The 27,474-nt window shown below is 41.6% G+C and overlaps 2 protein-coding genes across 4 annotated transcripts in view; both read left to right on the top strand.

Moving 5' to 3' along the window:
• LOC141091926 (cholesterol 24-hydroxylase-like) overlaps positions 1 to 22,238 on the top strand; it is a 55,801-nt gene extending 33,563 nt beyond the window's left edge. For all 3 annotated transcript variants that reach the window (XM_073577712.1, XM_073577711.1, XM_073577713.1), the window contains 11 exons: positions 1,000 to 1,138; positions 3,052 to 3,150; positions 5,050 to 5,206; positions 5,556 to 5,618; positions 10,240 to 10,312; positions 10,510 to 10,594; positions 16,511 to 16,621; positions 17,350 to 17,438; positions 17,595 to 17,661; positions 17,814 to 17,957; positions 21,902 to 22,238. In XM_073577712.1, the coding sequence (XP_073433813.1) occupies positions 1,000 to 1,138; positions 3,052 to 3,150; positions 5,050 to 5,206; positions 5,556 to 5,618; positions 10,240 to 10,312; positions 10,510 to 10,594; positions 16,511 to 16,621; positions 17,350 to 17,438; positions 17,595 to 17,661; positions 17,814 to 17,957; positions 21,902 to 21,946 (1,072 nt within the window). In that variant the 3' untranslated portion in view covers positions 21,947 to 22,238. The remainder of the gene's footprint in view (positions 1 to 999; positions 1,139 to 3,051; positions 3,151 to 5,049; positions 5,207 to 5,555; positions 5,619 to 10,239; positions 10,313 to 10,509; positions 10,595 to 16,510; positions 16,622 to 17,349; positions 17,439 to 17,594; positions 17,662 to 17,813; positions 17,958 to 21,901) is intronic.
• Positions 22,239 to 22,411: 173 nt separating this feature from the next.
• The window catches only part of LOC141091953 (cholesterol 24-hydroxylase-like), a 58,711-nt gene continuing 53,648 nt past the window's right edge, over positions 22,412 to 27,474 (top strand). The window contains 1 exon segment of the mRNA XM_073577763.1: positions 22,412 to 22,615. Coding sequence (XP_073433864.1) covers positions 22,479 to 22,615 — 137 coding nt within the window. The 5' untranslated portion in view covers positions 22,412 to 22,478.

Below are 27,474 nucleotides of genomic sequence, written 5' to 3'. Positions count from 1 at the left end.
TCAGTAGGATCAGCTAAGGTTCAGTTTTCAGCGTCAGTCAAAATCCGCCGTTTTGACGGAATGACGGATCCGTCGAAATTTGTGAGAAACGGATGCAACTGATCCGTTTTTTCGAATGATCCGTCCAGCGTATCCGCCGGAAAAACGGATGTGTTTAAACAGTTGCATCCATTTTTTTCATCCATTTCTTCAGTTTTTTTACGGATCCGTCGAAACTGCAGATCTTGAAATGTAAAGGAACATGATTCTGGAGAGAGAGAGAGAGACGGACGGGGATGGATCCGTCGCCCATAGGCGTCCATTCTATCAGACAACGGACGCCGACAGATCCGTCACCGTCCGCCTTTTTGGTGCAGACAAAAAACGTTCCTATGAACATTTTTTTCTCTGACGGACCCAAATTTTATGACGGATCCGCCGCACAACGGATGCAACGGAAGGCCATCCGTCACAATCCGCTGCCAATGCAAGTCTATGGGGAAAAAAACGGATCCGCCAGGCAAATACGTCAGATCCGGTTTTTTACCCAAACGGTGGACTGTGACTGACACCTGCAAACGGAAGTGTGAAACAGGCCTAAGCTGTCTATATGGGCAACTCTAGAAAGTTGAATAAAATGATAACCTTGATACCTTCAATCTGATATTTTATTCCACAGAAATCCACATTTTTCTTATAAATAAATGAGCTGTTAAGATCTGTAGGCCAGACATAGATCTCACCGAGAATCTGCCTCCAGAGCTTATTTTAAATAAAAGGGGATGTTAACAGTTTGAGACATGTATTGACTGAAACAGTACAGCAGAAGTGAACCTTGTCTCATTACAAACATTTGCAGCAGCAGTTATCCTCTCATGGTGCTGTCAGCTCTTCTGCAGAGCTGTGCCTGATTATACCTGACACAGCAAATCCACATTGAACATTACAAGCACTGCAAGCATATTTTCAGTTTGTGCCCATAAGGAGTATAAACTTCTTTCTGCTTTTCCAATGTTCCAGCTACCTTATAGGATTAATGGAAACTTTTAATGAAAAAGCAGAAGAGATGGAAGAGAAACTGTCAGAAATGGCCGATGGAGAAAGTCAGATTGTAATGCACGAAATGTTGAGAAGAGTCACAGTGGATGTAATTGCCAAGGTAAAATAAAAATATCATGTCCGCTTTTACAAGCCAACTAGGTATACCTCATATTAAAAGGTATAGAAAGCCTTCTTTCAAATACCTCATTAGGCAATTCAAAGTTTAGGTCTCTCATTTGTAACTTTTATCAATTGCCCAGAAGACAGGACAGCGACATAAAGAGCTGCAGGACATGGCACATTCATGTAGTATCCAGTACAGCCTTTTATTTCTGTGTACACTATGCAATGCTTAATATACCATGTGGTGGCACTGCAGGGAAATTGAATACTTACTGCTGAGTTCTCCATAAATTATTGTTGATCGCTAGAGATTAAAGTAGAAAGACCATTTCTGACCAACCTATTTTTAAGGGAACTTTTCTTTAAAAAAAAGGAAAAACGTTGCACACATCAAAGAATTTTTTAACTTCTAGGTAACATTATCATGGCATATTACTTGTGTCAATAAAGAAAAATATGTCTCCAAAGGGTAAACCTGCTTTTCATTTGTGCACATGTAAGCAGGTTGCAAGGGTTAACAAATGTAATTAATAATAAAGGTACTCCTCGCGGGGAGATAAACAGTTAAACTGGGAAAGAATAAAGGTGAATAGCAAAAAATAGCAACAGTTCACTCAATAAACTTATCTTGTCTATGGTTTCTTAAGCCGCAAATGTTCCAATGAGGGTAGTAGTCCTTGTAGCTGTCAACGAAATGTCCTCAAGGGGGGTTCCAAGGTTAGCGATCCGTCTTCTGGCGGCAGCGGTCGGTCTCCGGTACCTTCCGCTGAGCCCCTAGTCCATAAGATGGTGCAGCCAACGCAACAATAGCTGCAGCAATCCGGGGGATAAACGAGGGTTGTGGTACGCTGTCCGGCAGTAAGGTCCGCAGGTTACTGTCCTGTAACCGGCCCTGGGCTCTCTGCACGTGGACCGACTTTACTGTCACCGGGCGCGTGGTGCCTCCTACTCTAGCTATCTCGCTGGTGGCACCGGGAGCTGTCTGCTGCAGTCCGTCACAGCACCAGCTCTTCTGGTGCCGAGCGTGCTGCCCACCTTGCACTCTCACGCTGAAGGCGGGAATCCCACTACTGCTTCGCACGCTTTTCTCTCAGCTTCCGGCCGGGTTCCCTTTCTAAATACGACCTGTGTCGGACTGGAGTGCCAAGGGCCCACCAGTAACATTGACTTTGGGGGAGCCCACTTTTCACCTGCATACAAATATTACACAACCCTGGTTCACATATGTATTTATATCTCTATGTATATATCTCAAAGTAATAATAAACTGGGTAGTTTGGTTAATGAATGATGAGATGCTGCTTTTTCCTGTACAGAGTGAATCAAGTGAATTATGACAAGTACTGCCCATACAGTGGGGTTGGGGGTTCAAATCTGCACAGGGGCCCACTGGGGGATTCCCCTGTTCCCCTATGGGCCAGTCCGAGCCTGAATACGACCCCATTGCCTGGGTCATGGGGCCTAGCCGGTCCCCTGTTCCTTCCCCCGGGAAACATGGGATGCAGCCTCAACAGTTCTGGACCCTGCTCAGTACAGGTACCCGCAGTCCAGTCTTACTCCTTTCACACACCTGTAAGGTGAAAATGTAACTTAAATTCTGACCTAATTTAGCCTCCAACAGTGGCCTCAACTTTACGTGTAATTGTATAGTATGTACATACTGTGTCCTTGTACACAGATACGACATTTTGATGAGCTGTTAGTGACTCGAACTCTTGTATGTGCAGTGTTTACTCAATTAAATGGCCATATAGATCTGTTCTGTGACTCCAGTATGGGACATATGATCTCAGAATTCAAGGAAACTACTGTGGTCAATGATAATACTCACATAAAACAAGACATACTCAGGCATATGTAAAATTACAGGCTGTAGTAGTCATTGTAGGTCTTCTCTGTGTATTTCAGGCTGCTTTTGGTTTGGACCTGGGGTGTCACACACTGATTCCACAAGCCATTTCAGTCGTTACAAAAGGTCTGAATGAAGCTCTTAACCCGCTTGCAAAGGTTTGTGCTAAAGCACGTTATCAGAAAATGTATTTTTATTAGATTTTGTGTTGAATATAATTTCTTTTTAATCAAGGTTTGCTGCTTTTTTACATGTCCTTCACTACTGTATATCTTAGCTGACCAATACAGTTCAGCTGAAATCAGCGTAGGGTTTAATACAATAATTACCAAATTTCCGAATGGCACTAACTAAAGATCCTTAGACAATAAAATAAAACTGTTAATGATTAATTATAATAATAATGAGGAAATTGTGCTAATTAAAAATACAGAGTCCACCATAGTTATTGATGTCGTGATTTGTTGTATTGCTAGTATACATCAACATAATACCTCGTCAAGCAGTGTGATTGTAAACTGCTGGGGGCTATTACTACAGTGGTAGATATTGAGAAGTACTTCCCTATTAGTGTATAGATCTAATAAAGATAGATGGTCTCACATGAGGGTAGGTATTGTTCAATTCCGCCCTTTATGCGAGTTATAGTGATTAATTTTGCTTGTTATAAGCCTTTGTGGGGTAGATATTTTTAGTACTTCCCAATGTGAAACCTATCATTAGCTTACAGGACAGCAATTATTATTATATTTTAGCCTTTCTGGCCGTGGACCACTCTTATGGCATATTGCAGTGGTGTGGACTATCTGATCTAAAAACAACCTGCTCCCCCCCCGACATGTTTCGCCTTTGCTGGCTTCTTCAGGACTATATTTTTAATGAGCACAATTTATTCATTATTATTATAATTAATCATTAAAAGTTATATATTTATTGTCTAAGGATCTTTCGTTAGGGTCTATTTCACATTCGGCAATTTGGTAATTACTTCACTATATCTTAACACAAATCATAAAAATTTCTGTTTTCAGTCCACTAAGACTAAAATTAGACTCATTAATCTCATTATCATTAAGGACAGGTTTACAATGACAGAAAACGTCTATACCCATAACACAGGATCCACCATTCACTATAGGTGATGTCACAGCTCACCTCCTCCTGTATAGTGACTGACAGGATGCACCATTTATCATTCACAATAAGTCACACCTCACATCCTCATGTACAATGACTGATTGCACTTCTATATACCACTGATATCAGAAGATCCATGATTCACAATTGGTAATGTCACAGCTCCTCCTGTAGAGCGACTGATAACACCTCTACACCTCTACAGCTGATAACACAGAATCCACCATTCACTATAGGTGATGTCACCTCCTCCTCCTTCTGTACAATGACTGATAACACCTCTATATACAGTAGATAACAGGATACATCAGTTACAATAGGTGACATCGCAGCTTACCTCCTCCTTTTGTACAATGACTGATAACACTTATGTAAACAGTAGGTATCACACGCTACACCATTCACAATAAGAGATGTCACAGATCACCTTCTCCATCTGTACAATGAATGATAACACCTCTATACACAGTAGTCACATAGGATTCACCATTCAAAATAGCTGATATCACAGCTTACCTCCTCCTCCTTCTGTACAATAACACTTCTATATATAGTAGATAGCACAACTCGCCTCCTCCTTCTGTACAATGACTGATAACACCTCTATATACAGTAGATAGCACAGGATCCCCCATTCACTATAGGTGATATCACAGCTTGCCTCCTCCTCCTGTTCAATGAACAATAACACCTCTATATACAGTAGTAACACAGGATCCAACATTCACAATAGTTGATATCACAGCTTACCTCCTCCTCCTTCTGTAGGATGACTAATAACACCTCTATATACAGTAGATAACAAAGGATCCACCATTCACACCACTAGGTGATGTCACAGCTCAACTCCTCCTGTACAATAACAGTGGTATGAAAACATTTATGCTTTTTTAACTAATGCCATTTTACTGTATATAAAGTATATTCCATGGAAGCAGGCCTTTATTAAAGAGGTCCAGAGAAGCATCAGACTTCTGCGAGACACGGGAAGAGAATGTATCAAAAGGCGAAAGAAAGCAAAAGAACGAGGACAACAGCTGCCAAATGATGTACTGACACAAATACTCAATACGTCAGGTATGGATGTTGTCCCCCAAAATACTGTACTATATAGAAAAAACAACAAGTGACTATCACCTGAATATTCCATATTAGACTTACACTTAGAGTTCATGCTGAACTTTACTGTATAATAGCAATAATGAACAAAGGTTACAGCACCATACATCACTTTAAATTACCGAGGTTGAAGACCTGCAGGGTATAGCAGGAGTTTCATTGCGACAGGTCAAATTAGCTCTGCAAAGTCCAGACTGACATGATTACATTTTACATAACCTTTTGAGGTCTTTTGCAAATATTTTCTGTGATGCAGCTGTCATTATATTGTATACAGGTTAAGCCTTTTTCATTTTATTTCCTGCAGATTTGGAGAAAGACTGTGATCTTGAGAGTTTAGTGGATAATTTTGTCACACTTATTATTGGAGGTTTGTATCATATTTCACGTTGGTTGTAGGGAATCGGCTATCCACTGGGGTATCATAGGGAGGGCTGTTATGAATGGGTCACTGAGGAGGATGGCAGGAACAGGCTAAGCCACCAGGAAACCAGAGAGGTTGGTAACTCAGCGGATTGCAGACCCCTGATCCTAACAACACAACTAGCAGTAGCCGTGGAGCGTTCCTATGATGCCCTAGATGCCTCGGTACAGCCGGAGAACTAACCAAGCCTAAAGCCAGAAAGGTGAAATCTAAACTGCCCCGGAGCAGATCCCCAAAGGAATAGACAGCCCCCAAACATATATTGTCGGTGAGACAAGATGAAACACAAACACAGGCAGAAAATAGACTGAGCAAATGATGGGGCTCAAACTGTCTAGATAGGACAGGACAGAAAAGATACTGTCTGCAATCATGCAAAAACCCTAAAAAATCCAACACATCTGATATACAAAAAACCTGAGGCCACACGACCTCACCTCCCGCTAGATCAGCACTCTGGTGTGAACTGGAAGCAAAACAAAAGATACTAATATAACAGGGGACTGAACAAACTAGCACAAGCTGTAACATATGGAGCAGGGCCCAGCGCTGCCCCCAGCAGGGAGTACGCTCAACCCTCGCAACAAAGCAGAATGCAAAAAAAGGCACAACCAGATCAGATGCAAAGGATTAGCAAAAGAATCACTTAACTGAACCATGCAGATCAGGCAGGAGACTGAAGAGCTCAAAATGCACAAGGAGGAAATCACCAGCAACCACTAAGAGAAGCCTGCTCACTTATATGCTCCCAGCCAATAATGTCAGATTCCCAATCATCGTCGTCAGGTGGCAAACTTTCATCAGACTGGCCAGCTCCACTACTCCCATTAACCACCAGAGGGAGCTCTTGCTCTGAAGTCCGAGCAAGGGAATTCACAACAGAGGGCCATAGAGGCAATTGCACTTTGTCCACTCATACAGCGCTGCCTAAGCAGCTGAGATTGAGCAACTAATGAATGAAGGAGGAACGTGTTTCAGTATTGTCTTCCTTCATTATTAAGAGCTGCCTTTGTGATTTTAGACAATTTGTATAATCCTAAACAAGCATTAGAGCTAGGGTTTGGGATAAAGCTAAGGTTAGGATTAGGTATAGGGTTATGAATAGAGCTAGGGTTACAATTTGGGATTTGATTATGGATAAAGCTAGGGTTACAATTAGGGATAGGATTATGGATAGAGCTAGGGTTACAATTAGGGATAGGGTTATGGATAAAGCTAGGGTTACAATTTGGGATATGGTTATGGATAGAGCTAGGGTTACAATTAGGGATAGGGTTATGATAGAACTAGAGTTACAATTTGGGATATGGTTATGCATAAAGCTAGGGTTACAATTAGGGATAGGGTTATGGATAAAGCTAGGGTTGCAATTTGGGATATGGTTATGGATAGAGCTAGGGTTACAATTAGGGATAGGATTATGGATAAAGCTAAGGTTACAATTAGGGATAGGGTTATGGATAGAGATAGGGTTACAATTAAGGATAGGGTTTGGATTAGTGCTACAGTAATAAAATAATTACATAAAAAATTTAAAAATATAATGTATAAGAGAAAACAAGGGCGGGGGCTCAGACATAGGGCTTCACCTGGTATAAATCAATTAAAATATAAAAGTACTCTGGAGTACTCACCCTTTATGGGTTGTGTTCAGACACAACCACTCTCAACGTTTGTTGCAGTCATATAGCTGCTGCAGAGCTCGTGCAGGTGGACAGCGTCCACTAGGTATCATAAGTTGAGGATCCAAGAAAAGCACTTCTGAGCATCCACGCTGCTTTAGTGATAAGTATTCTTCAGAAATCCATATAAATCTTTCAAGTTCTTTATTATATGTACTACAGAAACTACGCGTTTCGAGGTGACAAACCGCACCTCTTCTTCAGGTTAGGAGTACAGAGTTGTGATCGGTCTATACAAATGACAGCTTTATATGCTGTGTGGGCGTAACCCCCGTTGTGAGAGAAGGGCGTCAACCTGCACATGCTTCACATAAAGATATTTGGAAAAGACAAGCAAAGTGACATATATATATAGAAAAACATATATTCGGGATCGTGATAGTATTGTGTATCCTATTCAGACAATCAATTATAAATGCCATTATTCAATCCAGGTGAGATCCCCAGTACTTCCTCTGATCTGATTAATTTAGATGAAATACAGGTAGAAGACTTACTGGATCTCTCCCTACATGAAAATACACAACCGAGTGAGAGCCAAAACACTGTTGTCATAGATAACAGTAGAAATAATTCTGAGTGCCTAGTACCGTTCCTGCCAGGAGCAATACCTAAGAAAAATAATATTGAGGATTTTTTTCTGGTAAAAAAGAAAAAATGAAAATTCCCTATAGAGGCTGCAGGGGGGGAGGAAGAAAAAATCGTAGTAAAGAGAGGAAAAATAGATCCGAACAAAAAAACAATGGATCAAACATCTTCAACCTCTCCTCCTATACTCTAAAACCATTAGAAAAACAGGTGTTGTCCAAAGGACTTTCCTATTGTCCAACGTACACACCTAAGGATTTTGACACTTTCTTGGACATTCAAAACTTTTTAAGAAATCTTACCTTGAAACGACACTTCATTATGAATAAAAACAAAATCACTAACAAATTAGAACAGGTACCAACACATGAAAACCCAGAAGTGAATGCATATGCTGAGGTAAAACCCAAATCAAGTTTTTACCCCACTGAAAGCAAAGGGAACCATATAACTGTATTTGGGGATATCATTCTTAATGAGATGAAACAATTGGGATTGAAAAAATCTGGAATAAAAAATAGATACAAAAACAATTTAACAAAGAGGGAAAAAAATGCCATTCAGGATCTTCTAGAGAATAATGAAATTGTTATACACCCTGCTGATAAGGGAAGGAGGTACAGTGATTCAAAACTATGATATATACTGCCAGGAAGCTAACCGTATCTTATCGGATCCAGATTTTTATAGTGTTGTAATAAATTACCCTTCAACTGAATTAATAACAGCCTATTCGGATTTAATAAAAAGAGGGACTGAGGAAGGAATATTTAATGAAAAAGAAAGCAAATTTCTGAAAATAAAAAACCCTAACATACCCTTCTTCTATCACCTCCCAAAATTACACAAAGATATTAACAATCCCCCCGGACGTCCCATAATATCTGGAATAAACTCCATCTCGAGTAATCTTGCAGAGTATATAGATAAATTAATGAAAGTACATGTGACCAATTTACCCAGCTACTTGAGGGATTCATCTCATCTTATAGAATTATTGAATGAATTTACATGGAAAAAATCCTATACATTTTTTACCTTAGATGTAGCAGCCCTATACTCGAATATTCAACATGAATTGGGATTAACAAGCTTTTACCATTATGTTAGAAATGATGAACGTTTTTCAGTGGCACAAAAGAGGTTTATTTATGATGGATTATTTTTTATTCTTAAGAACAACTATTTTACTTTTTTAAAAAACACCTATCACCAAGAGAAGGGAATGGCAATGGGGTCAAAAGTGGCGCCAACTTTCGCAAATCTCTTCATGGGGAGATTCGAAGAGATTTTTACTTATAAATCACGCTTTTACAATTGTATAAAATTTTTTAAACGTTTTATTGATGACATCCTCATAATATGGGACAGTAGTAAAGGGAATATTGAGGATTTTGTCATAGATCTGAATAATAATGATTGGGGGATGTCCTTTTCTCCATGCCACAATGAGAAAGAAATTAATTTTTTAGATCTTAATATTTATATTGAAAACCTTCAAATTAATACAAGAACATACTTTAAGAAAGTGGATGCGAATAGCTTCTTGCATTACCACAGTGGCCATTATAACAAATGGCTGGTAAACATACCTGTGAACCAGTTTAAACGAATTAGGAGAAATTGTACTACTGAAATTGATTTTTTAAACCAAGCTTACTGGGACCGGGAGCGTGGAGAGAGGCGGGAAGGCTGCGCGGGACGTCGGAAGGTGAGAATAACAATATATATTTTTTTATTATTATTATTTACATTCTATCTTTTACTATTGAAGCCACATAGGCGACCTCAATAGTAAAAAGTTGGTCACACTCGTCAAACACTATGTTTGACGAGTGTGACCAACCTGTCAATCAGTTCTCCAAGCGATGCTACAGATCGCTTGGAAAACGCTAGCAATTCTGCAAGCTAATTACGCTTGCAAAATGCTAGTTTTTCCACGGGAAAATCGCAGGAATTTAAAATGCGATTTTCCCGCGGAATGGAATTTCGGGAATTCTCGCGGTAATTTCCGCGAGAGTTCCGCTACATGTGAACCCAGCCTAAACATTGCTCAGCTGTGTCCCTAAATCTCATGTAAGTGATTGAAGAAATGGCTGTATATTTTTCACCATCATGTAATGGCTAGGAGCCTATTTGCTAGCAGGATGGATAACAATCAAAATTATTCAGTTGCAATCAAAATGATAATCAGCATAATTTGCGATGAAGGTTGAATAATTGTGGTTGTATCTGTGAGCTCAAGCTCATTTACATTTGTCCTTTTCCATTCTGTTGACCATGTACCTGTCTTACAGGGATGGAAACAACCGCCAATTTTCTCACATTTGCAGTCATGGAGCTTGCACAAAACCCAGAAATACTAGAAAAGTGAGCATGAGATACTGCTGAAAATCGTCCACATGTTACATTGATTGTTATAGACTGCTTTCCTGTTTGTCTAAAGGTTTATTTTGCTCTTTTACTGTAATATTGTTAGTTTAGATCATATAAAATTCTTGCACATGAACGGTACCAGACTACTGATTACTCGAGTGCATCAGATAATGTTTTTTTTCTATATTCAGGGTTCAGTTTGAGGTCGATGGAGTCATGCAAACTAAAAAAGACTTTGAATATAATGATCTTGAGCAATTTGAGTATTTATCTCAGGTATGAAATGACGAACGTCCCTATTTAGGCAAGTCAGATGTTAAGACATACCCACTAAGTAGAGAGGCTAATCACAAAATGGCTTTACTGTGAAATTAAAGGGGTTTTTCTTAATATTTTGCTCAGGAGCACACTGCTCTCCCCTGCCTCCAGGCTTCATGCTTGTTGGTGGGGTGTGCTTCTGAATGACTGACAGTTCAGGCTGGCAGCAAGACTACGCTGCAGACCTCAACTGGCCAGCTTTAGAACAGCACTTACAAGCTGTATTGCAAAGAAGTGGAAATGTGTCGGACTAGAGCACCTTGGGCCCACTAGAGAAAATCATTCTTGGGGCCCACTATATACCTACATAGAAATAAATACAAGACCACCAATTGTGGGGTAAAACGCAATAATATCAGGGTATAATATAAGGTAGTACATGTCTTATGTAGCAGGGGTTGGGGTAGCCCCCTCCTAGAATATAAAGTAGCCCCCTCATAGAATATAATGTAGCCCCCTCATAGAATATAAAGTAGCCCCCCTCATAGAATATAATGTAGCCTCCCTCATGGAATATAATGCAGCCCCCTCATAGAATATAATGCAGCCCCCTCATAGAATATAATGCAGCTCCCCTCATAGGGTATAATAGAGCACCCCACATAATATAATGCAACCCGTTCATAAGGTATAATGCAGCCCCCCATAGAATATAAGGTAGCACCCTCATATGGTATAATGCAGCCGCCCTCATATAGTATAATGCAGCCCCTCCACAGAATATAATGTAGCCCCCTCACAGTATAATGGAATCACCTCATAAGGCAGCCTCCCATAGAATATACTGTAGCCCAATCATAGAGCATAATGCAGCCCCCCTCATATAGTATGTTGTAGCCCCCTGAGAGAATAATGTAGCCCCCACACAGAATATAATGCAGCCCCCCTACATAATATAATGTAGCCCCCTCATAAAGTATAACACAGCCCGCTCATAGGATATTATGCAGCCTCCCTCATATGGTATAATGCTGTCCCCCTTCACCTCCATCATTGTTCTCCCCCACCACCTCCATCATTGCCTTTTCACCCACCACTCCAATCATTGCCCATTCCACCACCTCCATCATTGCCTCCTCCCCCACCACCATTGTCCTTTGCAACACTACTATGATTGTCTTTTCCACAACAACCATCACTGCTTTCTTCCCCACCACCCCCATCATTGCCCATTCAACACCTCCATCATTGCCTCCCCCCACCACCACCATTGTCCCTTCGACCACAACCATCATTGCCTTCTCCCCCACCACCCCATCATTGCCCATTCCACCACCTCCATCATTGCTTCTTCCCTCACCACCCTATCGTCCTTTCCACCATCACCAACATTGCCTTCTCCCCCACCACCCCCATCACTGCTCTCTCCATCACCCACATAATTGCCAATCTCCAGTACACACAGACAGCACCACTCTCACAGCCTGCGGCTAACACTGCCCGCTATTGAAGTGAAATGGTATTCACTCCTCTCCACGCCCATTGGTGCATGGCGAAGCGTGAATATTCATTTCTCTTTGGCATTGGAGACAGACTCCTGTCTCCAGCTGCTGTTCCACTGGCACCGGGAGGGCCCCCCTGACTCAGGGGCCCCATTGCAGCTGGGTGTGCTGCTATTAGCGACACGCCACTGACTGGGGACTCCTGGAGCAGCGGGGGGGCCCTAGGCAGTTGCTGGCCAGTATGCCAGCAGGTGTCATTGCTTGGACCCACCGGAGAATCCTCCGGTTCTTCGGTGGGCTAGTCTGACCCTGCCTAGAAGGCTGACCAATACTGACAGACTGCAAAGATGTTCGGGAACATTGGTAGCAAGCTGTACTATAGAACAAAAATATCTTATTGGGAACAGAGAGGACTGCAAAATTGTTTGCTTTTTACAAGCACATTGCAATTTTAACCATTAATTATGTTGAACCATTCCTTATATATGTGTATATATATACACACAGTACAGTTGTGGCCAAAAGTATAGACACACCTGCAATTTTGTCAGATAATACTCAGTTTCTTCCTGAAAATGATTGCAATCACAAATTCTTTGGTATTATTATCTTCATTTAATTTGTCTTAAATGAAAAAACACAAAAGAGAATGAAGCAAAAAGCAAAACATTGATCATTTCACACAAAACTCCAAAAATGGGCCAGACAAAAGTATTGGCACCCTCAGCCTAATACTTGGTTGCACAACCTTTAGCCAAAATAACTGAGACCAACCGCTTCCGGTAACCATCAATGAGTTTCTTACAATGCTCTGCTGGAATTTTAGACCATTCTTCTTTGGCAAACTGCTCCAGGTCCCTGACATTAGAAGGGTGCCTTCTCCAAACTGCCATTTTTAGATCTTTCCACAGGTGTTCTATGGGATTCAGGTCTGGACTCATTGCTGGCCACCTTAGAAGTCTCCAGTGCTTTCTCTCAAACCATTTTCTAGTGCTTTTTGAAGTGTATTTTGGGTCATTGTCCTGCTGGAAGACCCATGACCTCTGAGGGAGACTCAGCTTTCTCACACTGGGCCCTACATTATGCTGCAAAACTTGTTGGCAGCCTTCAGACTTCATAATGCCATGCACACAGTCAAGCAGTCCAGTGCCAGAGGCAGCAAAGCAACCCCAAAACATCAGGGAACCTCCGCCATGTTTGACTGTAGGGACCGTTTTTTTTCCTTTGAATGCCTCTTTTTTCTCCTGTAAACTCTATGTTGATGCCTTTGCCCAAAAAGCTCTACTTTTGTCTCATCTGACCAGAGAACATTCTTCCAAAACGTTTTAGGCTTTTTCAGGTAAGTTTTGGCAAACTCCAGCCTGGCTTTTTTTATGTCTCGGGGTAAGAAGTGGGGTCTTCCTGGGTCTCCTACCATACAGTCCCTTTTCATTCAGACGCCGATGGATAGTACGGGTTGACACTGTTGTACTCTCGGACTGCAGGGCAGCTTGAACTTGTTTGGATGTTAGTCGAGGTTCTTTATCCAACATCCGCACAATCTTGCGTTGAAATCTCTTGTCAATTTTTCCTTTCCGTCCACATCTAGGGAGGTCAGCCACAGTGCCATGGGCTTTAAACTTCTTGATGACACTGTGCATGGTAGACACAGGAACATTCAGGTCTTTGGAGATGGACTTGTAGCCTTGAGATTGCTCATGCTTCCTCACAATTTGGTTTCTCAAGTCCTCAGACAGTTCTATGGCCTTCTTTCTTTTCTCCATGCTCAATGTGGTACACACAAGGACACAGGACAGAGGTTGAGTCAACTTTAATCCATGTCAACTGACTGCAAGTGTGATTTAGTTATTGCCAACACCTGTTAGGTGCCACAGGTAAGTTACAGGTGCTGTTAATTACACAAATTAGAGAAGCATCACATGATTTTTCTAACAGTGCCAATACTTTTGTCCACCCTCTTTTTTATGTTTGGTGTGGAATTATATGCAATTTGGCTTTAGGACAATTCTTTTTGTGTTTTTTCATTTAAGACAAATTAAATGAAGATAATAATAACAAAGAATTTGTGTTTGCAATCATTTTCAGGAAGAAACTGAGTATTTTCTGACAAAATTGCAGGGGTGTCAATACTTTTGGCCACAACTGTATATACAGTTGTGTGAAAAATGTGTAATTTCCTATTATTTTGCATGTTTGTCACACGTGAATGCTAAGATCATCAAATTTAAATATTAGACAAAGATAACACAAGTAAACACAAAATGCGTTTTTTTATATGAAGGTCTATATTATTAAGAGAAAAAGAAATCCAAATCTACAGTGCCCTGTATGAAAAAGTGACTGCCCCTAAACCTAATAACTGGTTGGGACCACCCTTAGCAGCAACAACTACAATCAAGCATTTGGATAACTGGCAATGAGTCTTTTACAATGCTCTGGAGGAATTTTGACCCACTCATCTTTGCAGAATTGTTGTAATTCAGCCACATTGGAGGGTTTCCGAGCATGAACCGTCTATTTGAGGTCATGTCACAGCATCTCAATTGGGTTAAGGTCAGGTCTAGGCCACTTAAAAGTCTTAATTTTGTTTTTCTTAAGCCATTCAGAGGTGGACTTGCTGGTGTGTTTTGTATCATTGTCCTGTTGCATAACACAAGTGCACTTCAGCTTGACGTCACGAACAGCTGGCCAGACATTCTCCTTCAGGATTTTTGGTAGACAGCAGAATTCATGATTCTATTTACCACAGCAAGTCTTCCAGGTCCTGAAGCAGCAAAACAGCCCTAGACCATCACACTACCACCACCATTATTTACTGATGGTATGATGTTGCTATTCTGAAATGCTGTGTTACTTCTAAGGCCTGTTTCACACTTCAGTTGTTTGACATCAGTCAAAATCCGCCATTTTGCAAAAAAACGGATCCGCCATTTTTTTGGTGGATCCGTTTTTTCCCATTGACTTGCATTAGCGGCGGATTTTGACAGATGGTTATCCGTTGGATCCGTTTTTTAATGGATCCGCCAAAATTTTGGCGTTCGCTGACTGGATGGACAATGAAACGTTTTTTGTCTGAGTCAAAATAGCGGATAGCAACGGATCCGCTGCTATCCGCCATTCGTTATAATGGTCGCCCATGGGCGGCGGATCCGTTGCCAACCGTTTCTTGACGGAATCCGGCAACGGATCCGTTTTTTGACACTGAGCATGCCCGGAAGAATTTCCTTGCCAGATATTTAACCCCAAATTCCATTATGGCGGCAGAAAAAGTCTCTCTCTCTCTCTCTCTCTCTCCCAAGACTCATTTTCCTTTAACTTTAAGTCACTCACTACTAAAGCGGATCCGTCAAAAAACGGATCCGGTGGCATCCGTTTGTGCTACAACGGAAACGGATCCGTTTTTTCACAACCTGGCGGATTTTGACTGACGTCGCAAAACTGATATAAGGCTTTATGTTCTTATTGCTCAACATTGGTTTTCACCTTGGATTTCTGCCATGCAGGCAATTTTTGCCCAGTCTCTTTCTTATGGTGGAGTCATGAACACTGACCTTAACTGCAAATGAGGCCTGCAGTTCTTTGGATGTTGTTGTATGGTCTTTTTTTACCTTTTGGATGAGTTGACGCTGCGCTCTTCAAGTAATTTTGGTTGGCCAGTCACTCCTGGGAAGGATCACCACTATTCCATGTTTTCTCCATTTGTGGATAGCTCACTGTGGTTTTCTGGAGTCCCAAAGCATTAGAAATAGCTTTATAATCTTTTCCTGACTGATAGATCTCAATTACTTTGTAATTCATTTGTTCCAGAATTTATTTAGATCGCGGCATGATGTCTTGCTTTTGAGGTCTTTTGGTCTACTTCACATTGTAAAGGCAGGTCCTACTTAAGTGATTTCTAGGTTTGGATTTCTTTTTCCCTTAAAAATAAAGATGTTCATTTAATAACTGCATTTTGTGTTTACTTGTGTTATCTTTGTATTACATTTGTTTGATGTCCTCAAACATTTAAGGGTGACAAACATGCAAAAGAACAGGAAATCAGAGAGGAGGCAAACACTTTTTCAAACACACAAGAAATAAATTATGTAATATATATATATATATATATATATATATATATATATATAATAAACAGGGTCACTTATGACATAGTAAATCTCATAATAAACCCAAAAGCTCCAACTCTGATGAATGTGATAAAAAGACTAAGAAGTGATGTATACCACAATTATATTTTACTAGTGCTAATCCCCTGTCTGTGACTGCTGCAGATCTGCAACTCTAAGCATGCTATGACAGTCGCATGTGTCAGTCCCCGATCTCTGTTCTAGATTTTGCTACATGATATTCCAATTTACAGTTCTAATTTTCTTGATATGAAATGATTTCTGTAATTGCGTTGATACATAAAGAGGAACATATTGCTTTGCAGGTTCTTAAGGAAACTCTGAGACTATATCCTCCAGCTCCGGGGACATCACGGGCTCTAGAAGACGAAATAGTCATAGATGGTGTGAGGATTCCACCTCGTGTCACTGTGATGGTAGCTTAATATTACGACTTTATTTTATCCAACTTACAAAAGGGGATTTTTTTTAAGACATCTTGATAAATAAGTTGTGGTATGATTTTACATCATGTGCATTAATGGACATGCTGTATATAGAGGCTAGCCCTTCTACTATTTGCGCCAGTAGGTTTAATCTTATGGCCCAGTTAAATGAGACATTTGTAGTAATGCTTGTTTCCAATTATTAGCCAGATAATGTTGCTTCGTCCAGAAGTATCTAGCTTATATACAGGACTGGCATCTGTACTTAATAGTATGATCATAGGGCACAGACACAATGCCAGGACTAAATAAAACATAACAAAATCTCCCAACATTCTTTAGCTGCGCATGTACAAGACTTACAGTATGGTGACATTGATGACATCAAAGAGGATGGGGTCAGCTCTGAAAATATAAATTGCCAGAACTTCACACTATATTGTGACATCACCTATTGTGAATGATGGATCCTGTGTTATCTACTGTATATACACAGTAGATATCAATCATTGTACAGGAGGGGGAGGAGGTGAGCTGTGTCAACACCTGTAAGAGTGAATCTTTTGTTCTGTTCTGGAATGGGAATCTCTTGCTATCTGTGACACCCTGAGAACCATCAATGTTATTGGTAGTCTTTAGGCTGGTCTCCCTTAATATACGAGTACCTGTCTAACCATCCATAGTTTCCTATTGTCTCTAATTAATAGTTTTCTATGCAGGTTAACTCTTACATCATGGGTCGGTTGGATCAATGTTATCATGACCCCTTGATCTTTAATCCAGACAGATTTCATCCAGATGAAGCCAGGTATGACGCTTTCTCCTCCACAGTTACTGTATTTCATCCTTTTTGTTGTACTTTATTTTCCATAAGGTCTCCTGTCATATTATTTAATGTTTGGGTTTTATGTTCTATAGAATTTATTTCACAATTCTAGTTGGCTTCTTATGTGTCTCTTCACAGGCCATACTTCTCATATTTTCCATTTTCACTGGGACCCCGCTCCTGTATTGGAAAAGAGTTTGCACAGGTAAGAAAATAAGATCCTTGGATGTGTTTGTGATTTTGGAATTTTGATAATTTAACATACATCTTATAAAATTGTGTGATTTTTCATCAGTTATATGATTAAGAAACTTTTTTTTAACTTTTTTGCACTAAACCTCGTGATTTCTCTTCTAGATGATGGCTAAAGTGATAATCGCTAAACTTGTTTACAATTATCACATTAAACTAGTAGAAGGACAAACATACAAAATCCTGGGTACTGGAACTTTGCATCTGAAGGATGGGTTAATCTGCAGAGTAAGACATCGCACACTCAAAGTAAGTAAGAGGTTGCCCACTACTTACCATATTTTTGTTTAACAAATGGTCCCATCGTGGTCTTAAAAATTAAAAAAAATACATACTGATCTACCAGACCCCAGATGTTCTTCAGCACTGTTTCCTGGAAGAAGCAAGGAGATGGGTGGGAAACCTCAAATGTCAGCTGCCGTGAATCAATGGCTACTGATTGGTTGCAGCTTTGACATTCTATTTAACTGCAGCAATGATGAGATATTTTCTTCTTTTGAGTCATTGGCAACCACAGTGGTCATGTAATGTTCCCCACCAGAAGAGGAAGGCATGGGACACAGGCAGGGCTGCCACTAGGAATTTCGGGGCCCAGTACTGGCAAAATCAGGCAGGGCTGCCACTAGGAATTTCGGGGCCCAGTACTGGCAAAATATTAGGGGTCCCCTTGAGACTCCGCCCAGGCTCCACCCCAGCCCCGCCCTCTACCCCTCGAACTGTCCACAGTCTTACCGCTTTCTCTTGGAAAAACTCCACTTCTCACCAATCACACATTAACAGTTCCCGTTTCTAGATCACACACATAGCCAGCAGCTTTTGTTTTGGCCAAAATATTTTTTAAATCTGCCACCACGACAAGGTAGACACTTTTGGCCAGGCCCTACTCTACTCTAACCTATTAAACATTTGTTAAAATATCCAATACAATTTAGGTATATTTTTTATTTATTTTTCAATGTTTAAAATGACAAATAATATCACATTCAAAGGGACAAATACCACCGCACCATGTCCAGACCACATATTACCACCACATAGTGACCTATAATACCACATATAATACCAAGGAACAAATACAGCCACACCATGACCTGACCACATATTACCACCACGGTGACAGAATAATACACATACAAGGGACCAATACCACCCCACTATGACCAGACACCATATTACCACCACATGGTGACCAATAATACCACATACAAGGAACAAATACAGCCACACCATGACCAGACCACATATTACCACCAGTGACAGAATAATAGCACATACAAGGGACAAATACCACCGCACCATGCCCAGACCACATATTACCACCACATGGTTACTGAATACTACAATACTGTTCCCTCACTAATCTCACTAACCCACCCCTCTCCCTGTCTGACCACAACCTACTGACATTCTCTTCCCTCTCCTCTCCTACTGAGCAAGTCCCACTCCGCAAACTCACTCACCCTCACAGAAATCTCAAACAGCTCAATTTACAATCACTCTCTGAGTCCCTTCTCCCTCTCACAGACATAGCTTCCCTTCATAACACAGATGCTGATACCACTTTTTATAACAGCACAATAACAGCAACACTTGATTCGGCCGCCCCCCTCAAGCAGAGCAAAACTCATACAATCAACAGGCAGCCCTGGCTGACCAGCCTGACCAAAGAACTGAGATGGGTTTCCAGGGCCGCTCAGCAGAGATGGAAGAGAACCCGTTCTACTGAGCACTTCAACGCATACAAGCAGTCCCTTGCCAGCTTCAAGTACACACTCTCTGCTGCAAAACAAACTTACTTTGCATCTCTCAAATCCTCCCTGTCTCACAGCCCTAAACAGCTTTTCAATACTTTCAATTCTCTACTCCATCCCACAGCACCTCCTACCTCTCCTCACATTTCTGCTGAAGACTTTGCCTCCTTTTTAAAGCAGAAGATTGATACGATCAGAGAAAGCTTTGGCCCGCAGCCCCCAATGCCCCTCTTAGCTACACAGCCCTGTTCTTCCAAAACCAGCTTCTCTACCATGACAGATCAGCTCTCCACCCTCTTGTCAAGATCACACCTCACCACTTGCGCGCTTGACCCACTCCTGTCCCACCTCATCCCTAACTTTGCCACAGTTTTCATCCCAACTCTAACCCACCTCTTCAACCTTTCACTTACAAATGGTGTCTTTCCCTCATCCTTCAAACATGCCTCAATCACACCCATCCTCAAAAAGCCCTCCCTCGACCCATCCTCTGTGTCTAACTATTGCCTGATATCTCTTCTCCCTTACGCCTCAAATCTACTGGAACAGCATGTATATCTTGAACTGTACTCCCACCTCTCCTCCTGTTCCCTCCTTGATCGGATACAATCTGGCTTCCAACAGCACCACTCAACTGAAACTGCCCTAACTAAAGTCACTAACTACCTACTAACCGCCAAGAGCAAGCGACACTACTCTGTCCTCCTTCTCCTGGACCTGTCTTCTGCCTTTGACACTGTGCACAATTCCCTCCTGCTACAGAGTCTCTCATCTCTTGGCATCACAGACTTGGCCCTATTCAGGATCTCATCATACCTAACAGACCAAACATTTAGTATCTCCCTCTCACACACCACCTCCTCACCTCGCCCCCTGTCTGTCGGTGTCCCTCGAGGCTAAGTTCTAGGACCCCTACTGTTCTCCATCTACACTTTCGGCCTGGGACAGCTCATAGAATTCCACAGCTTGCAGTGTCACCTATACGCACGATGACACGCAGATCTACCTATCTGGACCTGACCTCACCTCCTTACTGACCAAAATTCCAAAACAATGTCTGTTTGCTAATTCAGCTTTCTTTTCTGCTCGCTTTCTCAAACTGAACATGGACAAAACAGAATTCATCATCTTTCCCCCATCTCACTCTACCCCTCCACCAGACCTATCTAATGTCAATGGCTGCTTGCTTTCCCCAGTCCCACACGCTCGGTGCCTTGGGATGATCCTCGACTCTGCCCTCTCTTTCAAACCACATATCCAAGCCATTGCCTCCTTCTGCCCCTCAAACTCAAAAATATTTCCCAGATCCGTGCATTCCTCAACCATGAAACCACAAAAACACTAGTGCACACCCTTATTATCTCCCGCCTCGACTACTCCAACCTCCTACTCTCTGGCCTCCCCTTCAGCACTCTGGCACCACTCCAGTCTATCCTACACTCTGCCCAACTAATCCGCCTCCTGTGTCTCACTGTCACATTCTGCCCCTATGTCTGACATTCTGCCCCCGGTCCCCCGTGTCTCACATTCTGCCCCCATGTCTCACATTCTGCTCCCGTGTCTCACATTCTGCCCCCATGTCCATTCTGCCCCTGTGTCTCACATTCTGCCCCCGTGTCTCACATTCTGCCCCCTGCCCTCCGTGTCTCACATTCTGCCCCGGTGTCTCACATTCTGGCCCCATGTCCATTCTGACCCGGGCCCCCGGATTGCCGCTTTCAATAAAAAACAAAACAAAAATAACACGTTCTTCTTACCTGGCCGCGCTCCTGTGGAGAAGCTCCTTCCGCGCAGCTAAATCGCGCACTCGAAGGCGACTGACAATGACGTCTGACGCCGACGACGTGTGCGCTGCGGCTGACGTCAGCTGCCAGCCTCCGATTGGCTGGCGGCTGTTTACTATTGACGTACGGACCCGAGCCCGCATTTCAATAGAGTTGAACTGCCGCAGCGCCGCTAGCCAGGGCCCGGTTTTATCTGCCGGTAGGGCCCGGTGAGCAGATGAGACGGGGCCCAATGCAGGCCCCCTCTGCCCACCGGACCCCATACGCCAGTCAGGACAGTAATGCCCTGATGGCTGCCCTGGACACAGGCAGCAGTGTGAGGATCATGCAGCCTGGAACGTGTCCATTTTCTTTGCATTTGTACATCTGCTGCCGGATATGTGATCCTTTATGAATGGGATTCATTATTGCAGCATGTGTGAGCAGCATTATTTCTAGCGATTCTACATTGCATAATGTACAGTGGGGAGTGACATCATTAGCACAGTGGCTCCTATAAGAGAAAAACCCACACAGCCACCAAAGCAACTCTGTATATGAATTCCTGTAGCACTCCCTAATGTTACAGCCCATTTCTTCATTACAGTGTTTGATTTAGTCTTATATTACTCACACCTTTATATTATTTTCTAGACTCATTTTTGTTTCTTTCTTTCAGAGAATTCGAAGACATTTAATCTTTGAACCATGTATTAATGTTTGACGTCCATTCACACAATGAAGTCTTTGTTTATCATTCATTGATATCTGGACCCTAAACTTATTTTTTTTTCTTTTAAAGTTGACATTGTGCAAATTAGCTGGCAGAAAGCAATGGCTACCGGTGTACTGATATTCTCCTCTAAATTAACTAAACTATAATTTATGGATTTTTTTTGTAGTATTGGGTTATCGCCCATTCATACCTTTTCTTTCTTACATTATGTGGGGTGTAACACTTTGTATATGTGTCTATAACGCTGTATAACAATGTAGAAATAAAGAGTTCAGCAGAATTGTGTCATTGTTGCTCTTTAGGAAGCGTTCACACAATCATGTGCCTCATTCTGTCTAGGAAATATATGCTTTCCTTTATGTAAAGGGCCTCAGCCCAAGAATGTAATAAACACCTCCTTGTGTTTCTGGGGGAGGGACACTGGGACTGATTGTATAGCCTGCTGCTCCTAGCTTGGGTTGTGTTACAGTAAATCAGCCTCTGTACTGTTCTGATACCCGGCTCGATACAAGAACAAAACATGTCGGTGTGGAGTTTTATTATGGGAGCTGTTATTTTGCTTCTGATCCTGGTCTCCATCTGTTTCCTTCTTTATTGTGGCTACATCTACTATACACACATGAAGTATGACCACATCCCTGGGCCCCAAAGAGACAGGTAAGGATTTAGGAGGGGGTACACACAAACAAAATCAACAACAATTTTTCTGCCCATGCTGACAACTTGCAGGTCAGGCATAGATATTGGACATTTAGATTTCATGGGTGCACAAATATAGGCACTTACAATCTAATACAGATATGAGCTCTATAAGTGGGTGTTGCATCGATACACAGTGCACACCATGCTATATACTACCGTCATCATGTGCAGCTGGTACATTGAGTCCAGGAGTTTTAAGCCTCATTCAGACGTCATTGAATTTTCTCGTGCGCAAAAGAAAAGTCCGATTTTCATCAGTGTTTGGTCCGTGTGTCAGTTTTATCATCAGTGTTTCATCATTGATTTTTTTTCGTCTTCAACACTGTTTTGGAAAGCTTCTTCTACCCGCTACAATGTTAAAAATGGCAGCACTCAGATTGCACACAGATGACAATGTGTTCTGTCTATGATTTTCACAGACCCATAAACTTGTATTGGTAATTTTGATCCACAACTAGGTCTGCAAAAAATCACGGAGATGTGAACAGTCCAATAGATTATAATTAGTACAGTATGTATTCAAACTGTGAAAAAAATACACATATATATACGTACATATGACTGGGTTTCATTATTGCAGGTATATTTAAATATATATTGATATATACGGTTGTGCTCAAACGTATACTTACCCCGGCAGAATTTTTGCTTTCTTGGCCTTTTTTCAGAGAATATGAATGATGACACCAAAACTTTTTCTCCACTCATGGTCAGTGGTTAGGTAAAGTCATTTATTGTCAAACTACTGTGTTTTCTCTTTTTAAATCATAATGACAACCCAAAACATCCAAATGACCCTGATCAGAAGTTCACATACCCTGGTGATTTTGGCCTGATAACATGCACAGAAGTTGGCACAAATGGGCTTCAATGGCTACTAAACGTAACTCCTCACCTGTGACCTGTTTGCTTGTAATCAGTGTGTGTGCATAAAAGCCGAGTGAGTTTCTGCGATCTACTGTAGACAGACTCTTGCATCTTTCATCCAGCCACTGATGTTTCTGGATTGTGAGTCGTGAGGAAAGCAAAAGAACTGTCAAGGGATCTACGGGAAAAGGTAGTTGAACTGTATAAAACAGGAAAGTGATACAAAAAGATATCCAAGGAATTGATAATGCCAGTCAGCAGAGTTTAAACTGTGATTAACAAATGGAAAATCAGGGGATCTGCAAAAACAAAACCATGGTCAGGTAGACCAACAAAAATTTTGATCGCAACTGCCAGGAAAATTGTACAGGATGCGAAGAAAAACCCACAAATAACATCAGCTGAAATACTGGACTCTTTGGAAACTAGTGGTGTGGCTGTTTCAAGATACACAATAAGGAGGTACTTGAAGAAAAATGGGCTTCATGGTCGAGTCGACAGAAGAAAGCCATTACTGCGCAAATGCCACAAAGTATCTTGCCTACAATGCGCAAAACAGCACAGAGAAAAGTCTCAAAACTTGTGGAACAAAGTAATTTGAAGTGATGAGACCAAAATTGACCTTTTTGGCCACAACCATAAACGTTACATTTGGAGAGAGGTCAACAGGGCATATGATGAAAGGAACACCATTTCTACTGTAAAGTACAGAGGTGGATTGCTGATGTTTTGTGTGATCTACAAAGAAGACACAGGAAACTTGGTCAAAGTTGAAGGAAAGATGAATGCAGCACATTACCAAATACTGGAGGCAAATTTGCAATCAATAGCCTGGAAGCTGCGAATGGGATGTACTTGGACATTCCAACATGACAACGATCCAAAACACAAGGCTAAGTGGACCTGTCATTGGCTACAGCAGAACAAAGTGAAGGTTCTGGAGTGGCCATGTCTGTCTCCTGACCTCAATATCATTGAGCCACTCTGGGGAGATCGCAAGTGCGCAGTTCATGCTAGACAGCCCAGGAATTTACAGGAACTGGAGGCTTTTTGCCAAGAAGAGTGGGCAGCTTTAGCATCTGAGAAAATAAAGAACCTCATCCACAACTACCACAAAAGACTTCAAGTTGTCATTGATGTTAGAGGGGGCAATACACGGTATTAAGAAATGGGCTATGTGAACTTTTGATATCGGTCATTTGGATGTTTTGGGTTGTCATTATGATTAAAAAGAGAAAACACAGTAGTTTGACAATAAATGGGTTCACCCAACCACTAACCATGAGTGGAGAAAAAGTTTTGATGTTATTCATATTCTCTGAAAAAAGGCCAAGAAAGCAAAAATTCTGCCAGAGTATGTAAACTTTTCAGCACAACTGTAGAGATAAATAAATATAATTATATATATATATATTTGCACTGCTAAAAAAATGAAGTGAACATTTCCATGTCACAGTATGACCTCATATTAATGAAATTTCAGGGATGTCAGATTGTCAAGTAGAAAAATATTCAGAATTGAGAGTCCTCAGTGGTTGATACCTTTTAATGGCTAACTGAAAAGATGGTAGCACATTGCAAGCTTTCGAGACTATTCAGGTCTCTTCATCAGGCATAGACTAATACAAAATCTGAAGAGTCGCATATTTATGCACAATACAGCACAGAAAAAATGCAATAGATAAGACAAGTGTCGTGAAGCAGAATTATCATTGTGGGAAAGGGAGAAACATAAATATTGGACCAGTTCATAGATAAGGAGTCCGGATGTTTTATTGTCCTCTGATAGGGGTCTCCTAATGTGTTGTGATGCCCCCACAAGGTCTTAGGAGCAAATTCCTTAATTGATGTAAAAAGACATAAATCCATGCGACACATTCATTCCAGCACTGAGAGTGTCAAAGGTCGTCATAAATTTATACTCACAGACTCTTCTCTCTCTCTGAGATGTGAAGTTACCTTTCAATACCAGTAATTTCATATCCCTGGTGTTGTGGTCCATCATACAAAAATGTTTTGCCACAGGTAGATCCATTCTTTTTTCTCTTATTGTGTGACGATGAGCATTCATCCTTGTTCTAAGGTTTTGCCCTGTCTCCCCCACATACAGACCCCAAAACATTTTTGTATGATGGACCACAACACCAGGGATATGAAATTACTGGTATTGAAAGGTAACTTCACATCTCAGAGAGAGAGAAGAGTCTGTGAGTATAAATTTATGATGACTTTTGACACTTTCAATGCTGGAATGAATGTGTCACATGGATTTATGTCTTTTTACATCAATTAAGGAATTTGCTCCTAAGACCTGGTGGGGGCATCACAACACATTAGGAGACCCCTATCAGAGGACAATAAAACATTCGGCTCCTTATCTATGAACTAGTCCAATATTTATGTTTCTCCCTCTCCCATAATCATAATTCTGCTTCACGTCACTTGTCTAATCTATTGCATTTTTTCTGTGCTGTATTGTGCATAAATATGTGACTCTTCAGATTTTGTATTAGTCTATGCCTGATGAAGAGACCTGAGTAGTCTCGAAAGCTTGCAATGTGTTACCATCTTTTCAGTTAGGCTGGAGTCACACACAACGAATAAAAAAATCGGTCCCATTTTAATGGTACGAAATCGCACAAAGAATTCTTGTCAAGGGATCCGTCTGTCATCCCATTTTCCGGTGATTAACCGATTTTATTTGCATCTAAGCATCAAATTGACATCCAATGCCAATGCCTGATGCTCTTTCCTGTTGACCAGGAGAAGTCTTGCGATTTAATCGCAAGTCACACGTGTGGTGCGTTTTTTAATCGCATCCATAGACTTGCATTGTCGAATCCGATCCGAAAATCGGTGACAATCGCAGCATGCTGCGATTGTCTCGGTCCGATGAACGGATGCGATAAAAAAACGCATGATGGGAGCAGCAACATAGAATAACATTGGGACGAATGCAATGCGATTTTTTTATCGCATTGCATTCGTCCGATTTTATCGCTAGTGTGACTCCGGCCTTAGCCATTAAAAGGTCTCAACCACTGAGGACTCTCAATTCTGAATATTTTTCTATCTGCTGGCTAACATGGTACAAAGATATACATCTTTCCTGTATCAGATTGTCAAGTAAGAACACGAGTGTGAATTACCTGCTTTGGTGCAAATTAAAGTTACAAAATGAGTGGTGGAGAGTAGAGTTGAGCAAAACGGGTCGAAAAATTTCAAAAGTCGCCGACTTTTGGCAAAGTCGGGTTTCATGAAACGAAACCCGACCCTAGGATGAGGTCGGCCACGAGGTCGGCGACTTACGCGCCAAAGTCGCGTTTCAAAAGTTTGTTTTGCGCTCTTTTTCAGCCAATCAGGATCCACGGACACTGTGGGCAACGTGATGACATAGGCACGGGTCACCACCATCTTTCAGAAGGGCATGCAAGTGATTGGCTTGCTTTGGTGGGCGTCACAGGGGGTATAAAAGGGCGTGCACGCCGACCGCCATCTTACTTCTGCTGATCTTAGCATAGGGAGAGGTTGCTGCTGATTCTGTAGGGAGAGTGTTAGGCAGGGAAGAAGAAAAAAAATCTGCTTCTGCTGCTAGCGATTGTGCCTGTACAACACACCAGTCACTGTGTGTGCAGTGCAAGGGGAGGCTATATTGTGGTGTATCAGTGGTGTTGGTTGTTGGGCTGCCTTCTAAGGCTTCCTGACAGCTGTATTGCTGTTTACCCACTGCTCTGCAAACTGCTTTTTTAAAAGCAATCCCAATTTTTTTTTTTTGTCCTGCTGAGGTACTGAGCGTGCATTTTTTCACACCATACAGCGGTGTACGCTCCTCACAGTACCGTGTAACGGCTGTTATCACAGCCACAGTGAAGCTATCTGTGTCACTCTGTGAGAATAAGTCGAGGACATGTTCCGTTCTTACAGACCTGCACTCTAGGGAGATTCCT

This window comes from Dendrobates tinctorius, unplaced genomic scaffold (assembly GCF_039654945.1).
Source record: "Dendrobates tinctorius isolate UK_male_01 unplaced genomic scaffold, ASM3965494v1 ptg000057l, whole genome shotgun sequence".
Lineage (NCBI taxonomy): Eukaryota > Metazoa > Chordata > Amphibia > Anura > Dendrobatidae > Dendrobates > Dendrobates tinctorius.
Note: the sequence above shows the minus strand (reverse complement) of the source record. Positions and strands in the feature narration are given on the sequence as shown.